We start from the raw sequence: 18,766 nt of genomic DNA, 5'->3' as shown, positions 1-18,766 counted from the left end.
TGACACATCCCTCGAGATTTCCTTCCACACCAACACTTTTATCCATGAACTAAAGAGTGACTATTTCATTATTATATTATACATACATGTTAATATAAGCATTAAAATTTGTATTCCTTTGTAAAAAATGCTAGTCCAAGAGATACATTTGATCACCTTGTCTTGTATCCAATATCCAATGTTGACCCCTATATCCTTAGATCTAGAGTGAAGGTTTCATTTCTAATGTTGTGTTTGAGCTTAAATTCTAATTAAATATTTGGGTTAGCCAAGGTCATTACTTAACTTAATGGCTTTGCAATATACAATGTATCATATTTTTTTTAAGTTCAATTGGTGAGATATGTCTGGGGGATTGAACTTTCGATCACTTGGATACATAAGGGCTTGCCAACATGCTTTTTTCCAATTGTGCTACTACCCTAAGAAAATATACAATGTATCATATTAACATCCACTTAAACCAAATTGACTTTTGGGACACATGTCTCTTTGATGATGAAGGGAATCCAATTATGTGATGTCAAACACATTCCCTCACAAACACTCACAAAGACCCTACACTTTTTAGGGTTCGAACCTAGGTTGTCTGTTATGAAACCAACTCACAAAAAGATAGAAAATATAGATCAACAACTTAGAAATCAGCCTCTTCGAGGGGGCAACCTCCTTTACATTACACAAAAGAACAATTATTGGATGATACAAATGACAAAGCCTCATTTCTATATATAGGAGTCTAAGGGGTCACAATATAATCAAAGTCAACATAACAATAATAATATAAGGGCACAAAAATAACAATAGTGGGCTTCTATGGGGCACAATAATAACAATATGGGGACAATAAGGGCACAACAATAACAGTAAGGGCCACAATGACACTAGTAATGGGGGAATCACTAGTGTTATAGGGACCTAACATTGTCTATATGGAAACACTGTATAGTTTTGAATTTATTTATTGTAGATTTGTACATAGATGGATATTCCTTTCTTTGCATTTATCTTTTAGACTTCTTGCTTTCACCAATTGATTTAGAGCTTATGGAGTCTCAAGTAGCACCAATCCACTTGCTTCTATTGGATTGAATAACATGATTTCTCTTTTGAAATCCATAATATCTCACTCACATGCTTCCTATTTCTCCCATAAGACTTTAGCACAGACTCCATGATCATGTTTGTGTCCCTCTTAATAACGCACTCCTTGGAAGGGGCCATAAAATCTTTTATTAGGACTAAACTTGGATGTCTCTTCTTTCTTGCCCTTTGATTCTTCATTCAATCATACCACCCATCAACTTGTTATTTTTCCATTTTTCTTATAATGACCTTTGTTGTTGGGAAGGTGCCTTTCAAGTATTTTGTCTTTGCATATAGATACACATAAAGTATCATTATTTTAATCTAATGGATGTGGTTGTTAAAATCACCAATATTTAATTAAATATGCATTGTTATACCTTTGCTCAAGTCAACTTCAATTCAAATTCTAACACATGTGTGTATACCCTTCCTTGCTTAGTTTGTATATTGTTGTAAGTCCCCAATATATTTATGTTGGATTTTGAAAGATCATCTCATCCCAAAATAAGTAGGGGGGATTCAATATTCAAATCCGGCAGAGTGGGGTTGAAGAAATGGATATTGAAGATGGATTCAATTATAGAAACTATCTTTTGAAAAAAGGTTAGTTTTGCCCCAAAAATAAAGTCCCTCCTTTGAGACCTTGCCACAACTTCCATAGTTGTGAAATTTTACAATAATAGAACCTCTAGAGTAGAGGTTTACCATATGGCCGTCGATGACATCAGTACAACAGGTCAAAATATGTTGTTAAGGAACAAGTTGTACATAATGAGGAAATCAAAGGATTAGGATGTGGCATCCTTCCTCATGACAATCTCTCAACTAAGAGGCCATCTGTAAGGACTTGGGGAACCAATAATTGATTCTGAAGTAGCCATCTGTATACTAAATGCATTGCCACCATAATGGAGCAACTTTGCAACAAGCATCTACTCCAAGAAGGATTCAACTCCCTTTGATAAGTTGTGGGTGCAATGCATATTGGAAGAATCAAGGATCAAGGTCAAGGATGATATTGGATCTGATGGGCAATCTCAAGCCTTTCTAGCCCGAGTTAAGAAGTTGAAGAAGGGAAATTTTGGCAAGGCCAAGAAGAAAGACATATCCAAAGCGCAATGTTTTGGATGTAACGAATTTGGACACTCTAGGAGGGACTTTCCAAAGTAGCATAACAATAAGATAAAGGAAAGGAATGAAGCTCATGTGGCCGAAGCAATGGGAGAACCTGAGAAGAAGTCAAAGAAGGAAGAAGTGAAGGATCTTTACTACTAAAGAAGGTTCACTGACTGTCCGGCTCTCTGTGAAGTTTAATATTTATTTTAGGATAATATGTTTTGTTTAACATCTTAGAAAGAAGCATATGATAGTAGCATGTATAGAATTTACATGATTAAGTTTCTTTGTAGAGATCATCTAGATAGATGGATAGATAAACCATTTTGCATATTGACCATCCAAGCATTATCTAACATTATATTAGAAGATATCATCCTGCTTAGTTGAATCATCATGATTCAGGAAAGACCATCGTTTTTTGAAGGTCTTTGGAAAATCATCATGGCAAGGTTAAGTAGACATTCCATGTAATGTGGAACCAATACTAGTAAAGGGATGAAAGAATGCAATGGTCAGGATGTAGGCTCTTTGTGAGATATATGAATATCTAAATGATTGGATGAAAGCATAGGAATGCATGTTGGATCTAAAACTCTAGATAAGATTCTTGTGTATAGAATCTTGTGAAAGAAAGTTGGTCATAAAATATGCTTATGTATATGGATATATGATGCTTAAAAGGAATATGATTTGGCTTACTTAAGGATGTGTAAATAATTTAAGACTTTCTCTAAAATATATGTATAACGATGATTAACATCTAGTTTAGTCCCTAGAAGAAAAATTGTAACTTGGTAATAAAGTTCGATCCTTCGGCACTTTGATGCATGAAGGAAGATTCATATGGAGATGGATCATGAGGATGTTGATGGAATGAGAAGGTCATCATAACAAGGCAAGTCTAATTTTCATTATTGTTGGTTATTTGGTTAACATATTATTTTGCTACCTGGAAGAATGTCACAGGAATATATGATGGCAGTTGAGGCAAGTACAATTGTATGGATGAAGAATATTGAGGGAAGCTCAATATTTGGTACTGGAAAGCTGTAAGTTCAAGAAATGTTAATTTGGAAAGGGATGGTAGAAGTATGATAAGATAACCTGAAGGTTAAAGAATATCACATTTATAAGGAAGCCATGATCAAGCTTCAAGTTTGGGAAAGCTCAATGCAATGCCTTCATGTTGAATATGAAAGTGATAAGCAAGAAAGGTACCCTGAAACTTGTCACAAGATTGAAGAGAGAAGGTGGCTCCATGATATCTTGAAAGAAAGAAAGCTCGATGATGTAGAGGAAAGAGGGAGCCAGAAAACTATGAAGAACTGGTAGCTAATACTCTTATGAAGGCAAATTGTAAGGCTTGTGATGATGACTTCTCAAATAAAAGGGAAGTCTAGATCTCCTCTATTTTTTAGAGGGGGTTATTCTCAAGATTAAAGGAGAATAGGGATGTTGTCTTTGGTTGAGAGGGAGTGATGTGGGACATCACTTGTACATTATCCTCTTCAAGTGATGAAGAGAGAATGGCAGAGAATTGGATAAGAATTTGCGGTTTCCTTGATGATATTACATTCAAGAAAGGAAAGGGACCAACACTGTTTGAGGATGTGATAAGTATCCAAGTGAAGAGTGGTCGAAGAGGACTGATATTCTTTGAGGACTCAAGATTCGAGATCCAAGATAAGAATAGTCCTAATAGGACATATCTTATAGACATCCAGATGGGGTATGTGCCTTGTAGAGGTAGTGCGGTATCACACATAAAGCCTCCCAACATAATGCTCTTGATTAAAGAAGAGATTGTCTAGTTAGGCCTAAGAGACAATGCTGGTCATGATGATGATGCTTACAATATGGCTTATCAATCCGACTCTTTTTGTGATAACTCTTCAATTTGAGATATGATGTTGTACTGAGTGTACAATTATGAATACCTCCCTAGTTAAGAGGGATTATTGAAAATGTAACTAGTTTCGGTCTTCATAATTGTTGTACTCATTTCAATATGTATCCTATGTAACAAACAAGAAAAGAAAAGAAAATATATTATTATTAAAGCATGGGTTTCATGCTCATTATTGATTGTGTTTTAGGTAAAGCATGTTCTTCATGCTTATAGGGTTTGTTAGGTCTTAGGATTTACTGTCTCGAGTCAAAGGAGTCAACATCATGTTTATAAGACCCTTATGGGCAAAAATATATTTGTAAAAATAATTATTTTTGAGTTTAGAAAATCCTGGAAGCTCCTAAAGTACAAGTCGACCCCGGGAAAATCAAGTCGGCCTAAAGGAGAGAATTCGACCCCTTGAGAAGGATATAAAAGGAAGCAATTCAACCTCATTTGGAAAAACTCACTCAACAAGTTCAATCTACAAGAAAGAGTTCGATCTATAGCTAGGAAGAGCAGGAAAAGAAGAGTGAAGGCCAAGAAAGCACAAGAAGGACATAAATATTTTGTTTTGGGCTCTATCTCTCTCACACGTGCAAAATTCTAGGGTTTCTGGGCTGCAGGAAGAAGTGAAGTTACAGGTTTGAGTTGTAGGAAGATGAAGTGCAACATCTTGTAACTAGAAGGAAGGATACTTGATCTAGAACTCATAAGGAGTTGTCTTGCTATTAGGAAGGTCCCAAGAGGAGGCTGCTCTAGGGTTTCCTTGGAAGCTTTAAGGTCGAAATTGCAGGGTCGAAGTTGCAGGTTGGGTAGCAGTATTGAAGCTGGCAGGTCAAAGTTGCAGTGTCTAACATTTTGGTGTAGAATCAAGGAAGGATTTAAGGAAGGGATGACTTGGTACTAGGAGAAGGATTGGTCTAGGGTTTGGGTCTTTGTATATCATTTGAAGCATATTTTAAGAAGAAAGCCAATATATGTGTCTATTGTTGTTATTATTGTTCTTGACATTGTTTGATGAATAGATCTAACTAAAGAACACAAAGAAGATAAATAAGATTCACAAGCAAATATCAAGTTAAAGGAAAATAAGTACAATAAGCTGCCATTATCAATTTTCTAACAATTTCATCCTGGACTTCTCGTGGGAAGGCGGGGGGGGGGGGGGGGGGTAGTTGCATTGAAGAGGTAAACAACAATTAGGGCTTGCAACTGAGCACAGGGTTTTCCAAAAGGGCCTTAACCATCAGAGCCACATCTCGACCACATCCATTGTTGAGGCACGGTGATAATGAGGCGAGTGAACCTAATTGGTGAAGTCTCGAAAGACAAAAGGATTTTAGGGGATTGAAAACCAAAGTGAGGCCAATGGACAATGTACAAAATGAAGGATTTTAGGGATAAAGGTGGAAGGTAAACCAAAGGCTAAAGGAGTTGCAAAGGAATGGTAAAACCAAGACACAATGTGAGGAAGATTGTCGTAGGCAGGAGGAGGACAAGGCTACCTCACCCCTAGATAACACGTTGAACCTTCCCCAAAGAATTCTAAACCAAGCAAACCAAAGTAATATAAATGTAGCTGACCCAGTGGAAAAAATTAAGAGCAAAGACAATACTAGTATACTTGTTGGAGTTGAGCTCCCATAAACCTAGAAGAGTTTAAGTGCAGGTACTCCCACTAGTGGGTATGCGGGCCACATGCAACCTTGCCAATACTTGGAAAATGTAGATAGTCTAGCTCATGAAATGGAGTGAAGGATGGAAGGCCAAACCAACATGGAAGAACAACTTGGACCTTCCACGTTGCTTAAGGAACTACTATAGAAGCCGCAGAGGAAATATCCCATAGATAACCCGACAACACGACATTGACACCAAATATCATCAATTTGACCCCAACAATTGTAGGAAATTGAGGAAGTTTCAAAGATTTCCAAATTAAAACAGTGCATTATCATTAAATGTGGGCGACACTATCCCTCTCTTTAATGTTTGGGGTGACAACAGAATAACAAATCCGCTCAGTAACCTAACACACATCTCAACACCCCATCAAATTTTTATTTATTTTTATATAATTTATTATTATATTTAAATTTTTAATCCCCTATCCTTATCACTAATGTAAGTAATTCATAAGAGAGTATCAATAATCATATTAATCCATAAGAGATAAGATATCCCTGCAAGAACTTAAGATTACCGCCTCGCTTGCCCGGATGGTCACATAAAGAGTGGCCCTGTCCCCACAAACCAAAAAACTCCTCAAAAACAACATAATTTCCCCACCCCACACTAACGTCTTTCAAGGGAAATGGCAAAAGTTGAAAAGCTACTTAAGGCGGTGCAAATATTTTGAAATAAAGAGAAGAGTATCCCCACCTTCGAATGCCTATAATACTAGATCAGTGAGTGCTGCGATCCGATGTAGTGTAGGGTTTAGTGGTTCTGCATGAGGGTTCAGGAAGATTCAAGGGGTTTATCTCGGGATTTAAGCCTCCGACCGGATCAGTAGAGAGACTGTAAAATTGAGGTGCAATGGCTGTGTCTTCTTCACCTTCGACAGATTTCTCTTTCGAAGCCCAAGAATTAAGTTCGCTGTTATTGAATGCTTCCTCATCATCGTCTGATATTTTGAATTCATGCCGGGTCGTGGAATCCTTCATCGATAGGCACAGCTGGGATCAGACCAGGCATTTTTACATAACATGCTTCCCCGTTCTGCTCCGCAAGATCTTCGGCTTCGAGGAGGTCTTACAGCCGTTCGGCATTGGCGGATGGATCGCGCAGACCTCTGAGCATTCCGCGAATGCGGTCGTAAATCTTCTCTCGCCGTCTGGAGCTTTGTTTTCGTCAATCTTTGCCGCAGACGAGGAAAATGTGGTTCGCTATGTGTTTCCATCCGAGCGCCTTCCGGCGTGGATTCGTCACATGCTTCAGTCGGAGAGGGGTTTGTATATCTTATCTGAAGTCTGCCCTGCTTTATTTAAAGACCGATTGAAGGAGGACGGCCATGGAGGAGGATTCAGGTGCAGTTGAATGCATTTGAGTATTTTATGTTTTGGTTTGCTTATTACGCTGTATGCAAAGATAATGATATTATGCATCGTTCGGATTCGGATGAAATGAAATTGGGGTTTAAGAAGGCTTCCCGGTCTCGTTTCGAGAAATGGGCGTCTTCTCTGCATAGTTTGCACGGTAGCCATGACAATGGAAGGCCTGTGAAGTTCAATTCTAGCCCTTATTTGCATCTTCTGAATTTGTATCTACACAAATTTGTTCCTATATCTGATTTTTGTGCTCCCAGTGTGTCTGTACATCATTTTTTCGAGGAGAATCCATCGATATTTTCTCGCGCCGAGTTTGTTGTTCATACCTTTGTACAGTTTTGGTTAGTGAATGACGATTTTTCGCCCTTACCTTCACGGGTTTGCCAGTCTTTTGGTATTTTGTTACCTGTTAATAATCGATATCATAGGTATGGTCTCCCCAGTGTAGAAATCACAGAGGCTGTGAAAATACTGGTCAATTATGTAAGCAGTACTTTGTGTTGTCCTCAAGAAGAGTTGAATTCTGGATGGAGAGCTGCATCACAAATGGATACCTTGAGATTGAAGTCATTTTCCTTGCCACGGAGTAGTTTGGTTGTGCCTGCTACATGGTCCCTTCTGTTACAGAGGCCTTTGTACAGGTTTATATTACGAGCTTTCAGTTATTGGCCAGTAGGTGCTTGTCTGAAGAAGGCTACACACATTATTGATCTATGGTTGGATTATTTACAGCCTTGGAATATTGGTGAAGAAGGCGAAATGATGCCCGCTCTCGAAGAGGATCATTATTTGGAGGCAGAGAATAAGATGCTTAGGGATAGGGATCAACGATTGTCTCCACTTTCAGGTAGCTTGCTTCAAAAGCAAAAGACTGGTACTGATTCTGTGGGATCATTAGTAAAAAGAAGCACGAAAGAAAGTTGTTATGGATATAATGATCATTGGCAAAACTATGTTCTGGCTAATTATCATTTTTATAGCTCTCTTGTTGTTCAGTTTCTTGTATTTGCCCACAAGTTCGTGCACATCAATACCAAGGCAGTTCTTCAGATGACTCACAAGGTGCATTGCTCTTTCCTTTATTCTATTATGTCTTATTGATAATAGCAAGGAATAGATGAATAAACTTTGACACTTCAAGCAAGACCCCATGTTTATTTAAAGCAAGATCCAATGGTGGATTAAAGGTACTTATTTCAAGGTAGGATCAACAATTAGGATTATTATACCTAGGTTTTGTATCTAGAAAATTCAGACATGAGGAATTTACTTTTGGAAGTGTGAAAATCAATTAGTTGGAACTTCCTCTTGCATGGGAATAATCACATAGCAGGAAAGGAGAAAAAGTGTTGTCCAGATCCGAATGTAGATTGCTGCCTTTTAAATATTGAATTTGCCTTGCTGTCAGTGCTATATTAACAGAAAAATTCAACATTAACAACAAATGATCCATTCCTGATAGATTAAGTTATGAGCAGTCTTCATGCATGTAAATGTAGGCTTGAATTTGATATAATTGTTTATTAGTTTAACAGACAAAAAATGTCCTTGGTTTATTTTATAGGCGTTTAAACTATCTTTCTTATTTTGCACTCAAATGCTTTGTATGTGAAAATTACGTCGTGTTATTGAAACTTAATTTGGTTGTTAATTCAACAAACAAATAATTGTCTGTGGTTTAAATTAGAGACATTTAGATTAGCGTCTATTTTTTGGATCTCAAATGCTTTGTGTCTGAAAAATACCTATCCAAATTATTATTTTATGTTGACAAATTCATTGTAGTTTAAATAGTTGTAGACAAGATTTCCAATCAAATAGCTAAGCACACCATCTATTTACAGTCTTTTGTGGAGGGTCATTTCCATAAATTATCATGTCTATTGCTCGAGAAACAATGGGTAAATTCAGCCTGATGTCATTGCACTGAAGTTACTTCTATTTGATAATTCAGCGAGCAATTTATATGCTTCATGTTTTGGACGAGTTCTGCAAAGAAGGATTGAGTTTTGCATTTTACATCTGATAGGTACTTCGCTAACTTTGTATAATGGGCATAGATATTGAATGGATATGGAAAAACTTGTGATCCCAACCCAAACCTGGTTTGACTATGCAATTTTGAAGAAAATTCTTTTTGGTATATTCTTATGCACTGTCAAGGGTTCTCAACACAAATTGGGAGTGATCATGTTTGCTGTCTTTATAGTATAATTGGGCTAGGAGGCTCATTTTACAGCCCAGTGTGAACGTGATGTGTAAGTATGTCCGTGCTCAACTTGGACTCTAGAGTTGACATGTGTCCCTCTTAAAATAAAAATAAAATATTCTCTAAATAGAAAAGTAATGTTGGCTATAATAAAAAAGAAAAAAAGAATATGCTATACATGTTTAATTAGTTATCCATTTGACCTATAATATAATTTCATGTAAAGTAATTAGAAGTAAAAAAAATTATGCGAGTAAGATGTTTAAACCTTATACTTTTCAAAAAATAAGTTAACACTTTATATAAATAAATTACTTGAAGATCTATATTAATAACTTGTGTGAATATCAACTTATGTGAATCCGTGCTTAAGATGGATCCATGCTGGTAAATCATAATGCTTTTCTGACCAAAAAATGTCCTGAATGTGTGTAGTAAGACTTGAAGATCTATATCAATAACTTATGTGAATATCAACTTATGTGAATCCGTGCTTAAGATGGATCCATGCTGGTAAATCATAATGATTTTCTGACCAAAAAATGTCCTGAATGTGTGTAGTAAGTCTGTTGCTTTCAAAGAAAATTGAAGTCCTAAGTTTCTCAAATCTTTCCCTATAACTGTCTGGATAATGTTGATATGCCAATAGTCGGCATTCGTAATCCATTCTCAAGTCACATAAGAAGTGAGTGCAACTCAATGTTACTTAGGTGGATCATGGTTGGGTGGGCAGTGGTCTTGCCTGAAACCTTGCGTTTCCTGCCAAGTTTGATGATTGTTTTTTAATGTCTTATTGAAAATGTTCCTGGATTTCAATATTTCACTGTTTTAGCTTGATCTTCTAACAAGTTCACTTCTTTGATAACGGTAGCAGTTGGTGGTTATTATTTCTAATTTGTTTCTTTTATCCAGATAGAAACAATACTTGAAATCCAATTTACATTCGTGCATTTTCGTTGTATATTCATGATCACTTTAATTTTCAACAGGTTTGGTATTTGGCTGAGATTTATGTCAGTTTATACTGGAGTTCATAGTACATGTATAATTTTGTTTGTTAATGTATTTTCTGACAAGTATATCAAATGGGATTCAAAAGGGTGGACTGTGGTTATTCACAGTTGAATTTCCATGCGTATTTCATTGTATCATTAGAACTGAGATATGTAATGGCAATAACATCTTTTTCTGAACGTGTCCTTTGCAGTGTTACCTCTATTCTTTGCTTTTCCAGAAAACCGGTTTTATAATTTGTTAAAGTCTGTTGTATTCTAATGTAATATTTTTTTTTCATCTGTAGGTATTAAGTGTTTTGGTATCTTCAAAAGAGCTACTGTGTCTTATTCGAAGCATAGATTCGACATACAATGATGTGAAGTCGGGAAGTGCGCCATGCTGTTTTGACAGTTTGCATAAGGTTGTGCCTGCCATCCGAGAGCAGCTACAGGTCTTCCCTCTATGACCTATACAGTGTTCTGACGTAGGCTACCTTATCCAATGCACCATTTTTAAAAAGGTTTTGTTTGGAAAATGCCTCATTATATTAAGATGTTTCTTTGTGACTACTACAGGACTGGGAGGGTGATTTATCAAATTTTGAGAAAGGCAGTGAAATTACTCACTCTCCTTCGCAAAAAGAAACACCGATGTTGCAACTTTTCAGCACCAGTGATAGTGGAGGCCATCAAATGCTAAAGGTAAGTTTTGTGAATAGTTTCTCTTTATCTCTTTCTTTTTGCAAGACTCATTTGGTTGATGGATAGGTTTATAATTTATTCTGCCCGTACATCAAAATTGGAACCTTACAAAGATAATTCCTTACAAACATTAATTCAACAAAATTTTTATTTATGCCATTATAAGGAGGTAACTGCATCAGTAATTGTTTATATTAATTTTCCCAGAGAAAGATGTTCCCTTAACTTGCCCACATATTAACTGTTCCAAGTGAGGAAGTTGGTACATTGTCAGAGTGATGGAATCCCCCTTTCTCCCTCCTTTCCCTGTATTTTTTTTTTTGGGTGAGGAATGGAATTGACTTCTAGTTGAAATACCAGCTGGTAACTGGACATAACTACTTGGGAATAGATCCTGTAACCTCCCTGGGTATTATGCCTTCTGTAGAAAGGGTTGGGCAAACTGAGCTATACTATTGTGCTAAGTGTTCATTACATATGTACAAACATGAAATCAATCACTATCTTTATTGGGATTTTCTATAACTAAAATGGAAATGAATTCTATAAATCTTCCATACAAAAGGTTAGAATGACTTTAAAGCTCAGGTAGCTGGACATTATTTTATTCAAGAGGAGAGCTGTGTTGGAGTAGATTATTCCTCAATTTTTTGACCACACTGCAGAGCTCATCTTCAGGGTATAATTGAAGTTTGATTAAATTTGGGCTTGATAAGAACATACTTTTAAAAAATTGATTTCTGATTAATCTTAGCTGGATAATAACCTAGTTGTGATTTAATTTTGCTAGTTGGAAAATAATCTGCCATGGTCTGGATCTTCAACTTGTCCTGACGATGAACCACACTTGTTGGTTTGGAACGCGTCGACAAATGATTTATGATGTGATTTATGCCAAAAAATCTTCTCAATAATTGAGTTTCTAAACTTTATAGATGATTTTTATTTTTTATTTTTGGAAGGGGGTGGGGAGGTAATTTAAAGGCCTTTTATTAACTGTTGATGATCACATATGATCCAACCTTCTGTATGCCTCTGGTCTGCCACTAGGGAAACCGGACCATTGGCAATACAGGAGGTCTGCTGTCCAAAAATATACATTTTAAAAAAATATACTGAGTTCTAAAAAAGCCTACAGTGCCTTGGCTTAACAGCCACAAAATATAACACATAATCCTACTATAATAGTAAAGATAGAAAACATAAATTTTCATGAGGAGACTAGGAGGTGGAAACCTCCACATCTATGGGTGCTTGATCACCTGGACTGTCTAGATGAGTTGGGCCTTTGCCATGCAGTAAGACTGCTTTTATCCTTGTCAAATGCTTGTCCATGGCTTTAAATTCCAACTGCATCATGTTCATCATCATCAGAATTTGGTTTTTAGTGTCATTTTTGGAAAGGAGTACCCTTCCCTGCAGCTGTCTAGTTGTAATGGGACTGGTACATCTACTCTTGATAGATGACCTTTCAGCAATGAAGCAGTGATACCTCTCAAATTTCCATTGCCATTTTCCCACCCTCAAATGCTAGTTCCAACTCACACGGCAATTGATGAGCTTTCGGGGTTATGTATGCCCTGAGGAGGCCCTGCTGCAGATAGAATCCACCTCAGAAGTGCGTGCCCCGGCCAACTGAGGAGTAAGGACTTGACGAGAGGAAGAAAATAAAGAGACCTGAGTAGGAGCTGATCCCAAGAGGAGGGTAGCCCAAGATGGTCTGGTCCCTCTCTCACACCACACCTCGACAAAGCCTCACACCACCATAAACAAAACCGGAAAAACCATAAAGCAACAAGGAATAACAGAGGATGCCCTGGATTCAGCATAATCAGATAGAAATTGCCATTCATGAATAACATTTACCATCATGAAACAACACAATGTGCCTTTGCAAAGCTTCCCAAATCTGAACTGAGACCTTGCAAAGATTGCTTTTCTCATGCGAGGAGTTTGGTGGAGAGTAAAAGCATCATCTGAGATAATGAAGGGACGTACAACTGTGTACACATTCTCATGAAGTGGTGTGGTGGGCACATCTACCTTGCTGGGGTTAGATGAAGTTAATTTGATGTAAAGCATCAAAGAGGAAACATGACATCAATGACTAGTTAAATGTGTTGTTTAGAAATTAGACAAGGTTAGAGAAGGTTATATTGAAATTTCACATTGGGTTGGCCTATACTTCTACCCCTTTTTTGGTTTCTTCTCTTTTTTCAGCTTTTATTTGTTTACGCAGAGGAGAATTTGCATGTTTGCAAAATGATGCTTTCAGAAACATCTTCATCCATCTGACAAATCTATAATTTCTCCATAAGTATACAAAAATGGTGAGGAGTGCAGAGTTCCTAAACTACTGGTCTGTCTGATCTTCTGCTGTTAAAACTTAAAGTTAGCTCTAAGAGTCTAAACAAAACAATTTGATAGTTAATTTTGTATGAATTGAAACTTCTGTGTCTACCTTAGATAAAATTTTACTTTGAAGCACATCGTTGTAGATTATACAACCTTTAGGCATACATATTTTCTTGATTATCTCTTCTATTTTTTTGCCTCACACCAGATACTTCTAATTGATTTATTCCAAAGTGTGTTTCCATCAATAGTATCAATAGATTTTCGTATGGGGGACCTTGCTAAAAAGATCTTGCATTCTGTCCCTCGTACCTTATTTAAGAAATGCCACCCATTTCCAATGGAGTAGAGGCCACTTGTTTTCATTTTTATCTCTCCAAAGGATGTTTCTAATGATGCTCTCTAGATATTGTATAATTGTAGCAGGGGCCATTAGAATGTTGCTTTGATAGAGGGATATCTGATAGGATTGGCCAGTGTCCAGTCTCTTGCCGTATGTTTCAAACTTGACAGGTAAATAGGATAGGCCAATGGGATTGCTAACTTCATCAGTGTTGATGAGGTAGGGATGTAAAGATTGCCCTATCTCTTCTATTTAAGAAAAGCCCCATCTCTTGTCCGTCATGCCCATGGGGGAAGTTCAGTTTAGGTTTCAGCTTATTGTATAATACCAGTGTCCAGTCACTTGCCTTATGCTTCAAACTTGACAGATAAATAGGATGGGCCAATGGGATTGCTAACTTCGTCAGTGTTGATATAAGGTAGAGGCGTGAAGGTTGCCCCTGATAGAGGATATTACAAGTAGAGGAAGGTTCTCAACATGGCATTACTAAGTGATTGCATCCATCTAGAATTTGAAGAATTATATATTTTTGCTTGTCTCTGCATTAGATATGTCTACTAAATGCTTCCAGTTAATGGGGCATTGATTTGAGCATTCAATATATTTTTATTCTTTATCAAAGTATTCTTTTGTTGTATTTGTATTTTTCAATTTATGCCTTACGGCGTTTCCTTTGCAACATCTGGTGCAAATGCTAGTATATCTTACCTCATTTTATGGTTAACATTGTATAACAAAAACATGCGTTGTGTTATGTAATTAATACTAACATGTAATATTGATTTTTTTTGTCAGAATGCTATAGGTAATGATTGCCAAGACGATGATCCAAATTATGTTCAACATATATCAGGAGATGATGAGGATGAGGATGAGGATGATGGTGGTGAAGGAGGAGATGATGATGATAGTTGCGGTGTTGGTGATGATGTGGATCAGAGTAATGAGGATGGTCAAGATGATCATGAGGATGATCTTGGTGGTGGTAGCTAGGCATGCACATGCATTGTTTTTTATGAAGAAATTATTGTGTAGAATGACATTGTTATGTTTAGATGGGTGTTGTGAATTTACCCTATATCAATGAGACATTTTGATTTTGTAATCATACGATGAGTTTGATTTATGTATGTTGTTAATTTATGGTAGAATAACGATATTCATGAAATATTTTGATTTGTTAATCATATTTGAATTTTACTTGTTTTGATTAAAAATAATACTGATTTTATTAGTATTATGTTGCTATTTTATACATGTTTTGAAAATTGTTAATGACACATTGTTATTTTTTTGGATGGATGTTGTCAATTTCTCTTAAACTTCTTTACAAATGATTTTGAATTGTGATATCTGCTTTAATGATATTTAGAAACTATCATATATTTCACTATGAATCTATAAAGGGGGTCATATATGTAAAGAAAAATATACTCTATATAAGAAGTCAAATGCGGATGTAACCATGGATGCAAAATTGAAAGTAAAATTGGATGTTAAACTAGGAATTAATACAAAATGCAAACAATTGACATACAAAGTGTTTTAAATTAGAAGTGAAAAATTGTGCAATAGTTGACACAAAGAAGGGAACAAAACATGGCATACAAAAGGATATCAAATTGGGCAATAACAAGGACACATAAATGGGAACCAAATTAGATGCAAAAAAAGACAACAACTAGATGTAAAATAAGATGCAAAGTTGAGCGTTAAAAAGAAGCAAAAAACGTTACAAATTAATATGCCAAATGATGATGCAAATAATGGTGTAAATTTGGGATGCAAACTTGGATGCAAAAAAGGAAAAAAAAAAGATGTAAGAAAAACATAAAACAAGATGCAAAATGGGGCTGAAAAAAGGTGAAACCAAGGATGCCATATTGGATGTAAAAAATGATTCCTAATCACATGCAAATTTAGGCTCGAACTCAGACACAAAATTATATGCAAATGTGGACACAAAATGAGGCAAAAAAAGATGCAAATTTGGATGGTGAAAACGATGTAAAACTAGACACCAAAAAAATGCAAAATTGGATGAAAAAGTCGGTGTAAATAATGGTGCAACATTGGACACAAATAGACACAAAAAATGGTGCAAAAAGGGGCATAAAATAGCTTAAAATTGGATGCAAAACTTGGTGCAAAAACAAATACAAAAGTAGACGTAAAAAATGGCTCTAAATTGGATGTACCATTAGACACAAAATAAGATGCAAAGGTGGACACAACACATGACTCAACATAAGATGCAAATATAAATGCAAATTTGGATGCTCAAAATGATGTAACATTAGATGCAAGAGATGGTGTTAAAAATGATGCAAAATTGGATGAAACAAATGACGCAAAATATGGTGCAAAATGAGATGGGAAAAATGGAGACAAATCAAACGTAAATGTGGATGTAAAAAATGGTCCAAAAAAAGATGCAAAAATGGGCACAAAAATGGATGCAAAATTTGGTGCTAAATCAAATTCAACACATGGTGCAAAGATAGGCACCAAAGCTGGTGCAAAAATAGAAGCAAAAACTAGTGTAAGACTAGATACAAAACCTGGCGTAAGACTAGATGCAAAAACTGACACAAAATGGATGCATAAAAAGACGTTAAATTGGATTCAAAATACAGTGTAAACTTGATGCAAATGATGGTGCAAAAATGGAAGCAAAGAATGATACAAAATAGGAAGCAAAAGAGAATGAAAAATAGATGCAAAAAATGACACAAAACTAGAAGCAAAACCTGTCATAAAATAAGATGCAAATCTTGGTTCAAAATTTGACGCAAAAAATGATGCATAGTTTGGTGTAAAAAATGATGCAAAATCTAGCGTGAAAAAGGATGCAAAATCAGGTGCAAAAAAGGACGCTTTAAAAATTGTACAATAGAGCCAGATTTAGCGCCAGGTTGCTCATCACAATTACAAAAAAAATGCACTAAAATCTGGTGCTAAATCTGGCACAAATCGCTGGTTTTGTTGTAGTGGCTCTCCTCCATTGGTCACATATCAGAGAGGCCACAGGGCCTTATTTGCATAAGCTCGGCGAGTATTTTCTCCACATTAGGTGGAAGGGGTCTCGCCTTCTTCATCAGCTCGGCGAGTGTTTTCTCCACATCAGGTGGAAGGGGTCTCGCCTTCTTCATCAGCTCAACGAGTGTTATCTCCACATCAGGTGGAAGGGGCCTCACTTCCGACAGAAGCACAGGTATCAGAGAGGGGCAAGCAGCCCATGATTGAGGAGGGACCGTCAGGTGATCCAGATATCGACATCATTGATCTTGACATCCATTCTGCTAACACGGAGCTTCACGAGATCATTCAGCAAAAGGAGACTGAGAACCACTTGTTGCAGCAAAAGTTAGAGATGGCACAATGGACAACTACATATTTGGAGCAGCGCAACAAGCAATTGGAAGATGAGCACACTCTTGATGAGTTGCGGAGGATTCATGAGGACCGCAACTTGGCTCGCAAGAGACCTGGTGATTTGGTACCCGTTGAGCGAGAGGCTATGCTTCTCCGGGTCAATGCTCATTTGGAGAGGTTGCTGGCCAAGGCCAACCAAGATAATGACCTGCTCTGGAACATGAAGAACCACTATTGGGCCCGAATGCACGTATGCAAGGCAAGAATGAAGGTGCTCCAAAGACGGTTGGCCAAAGCACTAAAACGAAGGAAAAGGCCCGATCCCATCCACATCTTGGCTGAGGCTTCCTTGAAGGAGCATGATGCTAAATGACTTAACTCCAGCACAAATTTCAAAAAATTTTGAGCATTTTTGGTCACTTGTGAATTTTTGGGCAAAAAACAGGTTTTCTCCACCAACACGTCGTGCGCCGCGCGCGACCCTTTCGATGGGAAACTCCTTTTCAGGAAAACTCAGCATTTTTGGATTTGTCATGCAAAGATACACTTTCTCAGCAATTTCCAAGAAATTTCACCAAGTTTTGGGCCTCCAGAAAGTCAAAAAACAAGCAAAAAATGACTTTCTGCCACCTTTTTGACACACAGGAAGAAGTCTTGGGAGATTGCAATTTTGGAGGGGCAAATGGCCACCAAATTCAGAAATTCCACTTGGGTTGGAAAGTAGACATCCAGACCTTTCCAACAAGCCCACTTTTGCCTCATTTGGACACCCAGAAGTGCCTCAAAAGTAGCTCCAAAGGCGCGCGATGCGTTTAGGATCAGGGCGCGACGTGTTGGGCAGTTTTCACAGAAATTCGCCTACAGCTCAGCAAAACGCAGTTTTGACTGGATTTGACTTTTTGGAGTAGATTTTGATCCTCCTCGTTGTAAATGATGTAATTTTATGATATTTTGACACTTATTTATCTCTTGTAGAAGATTCATTCATGAGATAGGCAAAAATTTAATGAATGAATTGGTTTCCTAGCTTATAGAGGCAAGTTGTTTTGACTGCATAGTTTTTAGTGCTCAGTTTAGAATTGGTTGAAACAGCTCCTAGGATAGTGAGCTCGACCCCTAGAGGCAAGGAAATATGTTAGATTGCCTATATTATGTACTTTCTTGGTCATTTTCATGTTGGACTCTTGAGGGAGAAAGCTCTATTGTATTACTCATTGTATCTCTGCAATTTTGGCAAAGGAAGAAAGACCAGGGTTTTGCAGTCCTTTTTGGGATTCCTGTGGTTACATGTATTGATGGTGTGTTTCTCTTTGTACTTGTAAGTTTGTTATGTGATTCATCTTCTTACTTTTCCTTCTGCAAATTAGGCAAATGAAGTGTTAAAGTAGAATTCATGATTGTCATGCTCTGCTTTTAAGTTTGCTTAATATCAATGTTTTCATCTGTTTAAGGAGAACTCAAGGTGTTTACTTGCTCTCCTTAGCTCCTCACCAGTCATTCTTGCCCATCTGACTCTTTCAAAGGCATCAATACAGTCTCCTACCTTGCCCCAAAGAACCTCCTGCAAAAACTGTGTCCAATCCCCGCACCCAAAATTGCCTTTTCCCGATTTTCCACCAAAATCCTAAAAATATCAAA

The 18,766-nt window shown here is 37.0% G+C and overlaps 1 protein-coding gene across 2 annotated transcripts; it reads left to right on the top strand.

Moving 5' to 3' along the window:
* The first annotated feature begins 7,733 nt into the window (after window positions 1-7,733).
* On the top strand, window positions 7,734-14,897 carry LOC149208566 (uncharacterized). 2 transcript variants are annotated; one of them, XM_089394091.1, is made up of 4 exons: window positions 7,734-8,211; window positions 10,659-10,805; window positions 10,930-11,055; window positions 14,559-14,897. In XM_089394091.1, exons 1-4 carry the CDS (start codon window positions 7,909-7,911, stop codon window positions 14,838-14,840), a joined length of 858 nt encoding a protein of 285 aa, XP_089250217.1. In that variant the 5' UTR covers window positions 7,734-7,908; the 3' UTR covers window positions 14,841-14,897. The 2 variants fall into 2 exon arrangements, with proteins under 2 accessions (XP_089250217.1, XP_089250218.1); XM_089394092.1 differs by having other exon boundaries at window positions 14,549-14,882.
* Window positions 14,898-18,766: the final 3,869 nt, after the last annotated feature.

This window comes from Pinus tabuliformis, chromosome 1_2, assembly GCF_031772625.1.
Source record: "Pinus tabuliformis cultivar Carrire ecotype Pingquan chromosome 1_2, CPIR1, whole genome shotgun sequence".
Lineage (NCBI taxonomy): Eukaryota > Viridiplantae > Streptophyta > Pinopsida > Pinales > Pinaceae > Pinus > Pinus tabuliformis.
The sequence above is the reverse complement of the archived record's forward strand: the minus strand, read 5'-3'. Positions and strand labels throughout refer to the sequence as shown.

What these genes read in the sequence shown, in the direction of transcription:
- LOC149208566 (XM_089394091.1), top strand. Translation starts at nt 7,909, where the DNA reads ATGATGCCCGCTCTCGAAGAGGATCATTATTTGGAGGCAGAGAATAAG. An exon ending in TTCTTCAGATGACTCACAAG is followed by an intron (nt 8,212 to 10,658) that starts GTGCATTGCTCT and finishes TTTCATCTGTAG; the next exon opens with GTATTAAGTGTTTTGGTATC. An exon ending in CCATCCGAGAGCAGCTACAG is followed by an intron (nt 10,806 to 10,929) that starts GTCTTCCCTCTA and finishes TGACTACTACAG; the next exon opens with GACTGGGAGGGTGATTTATC.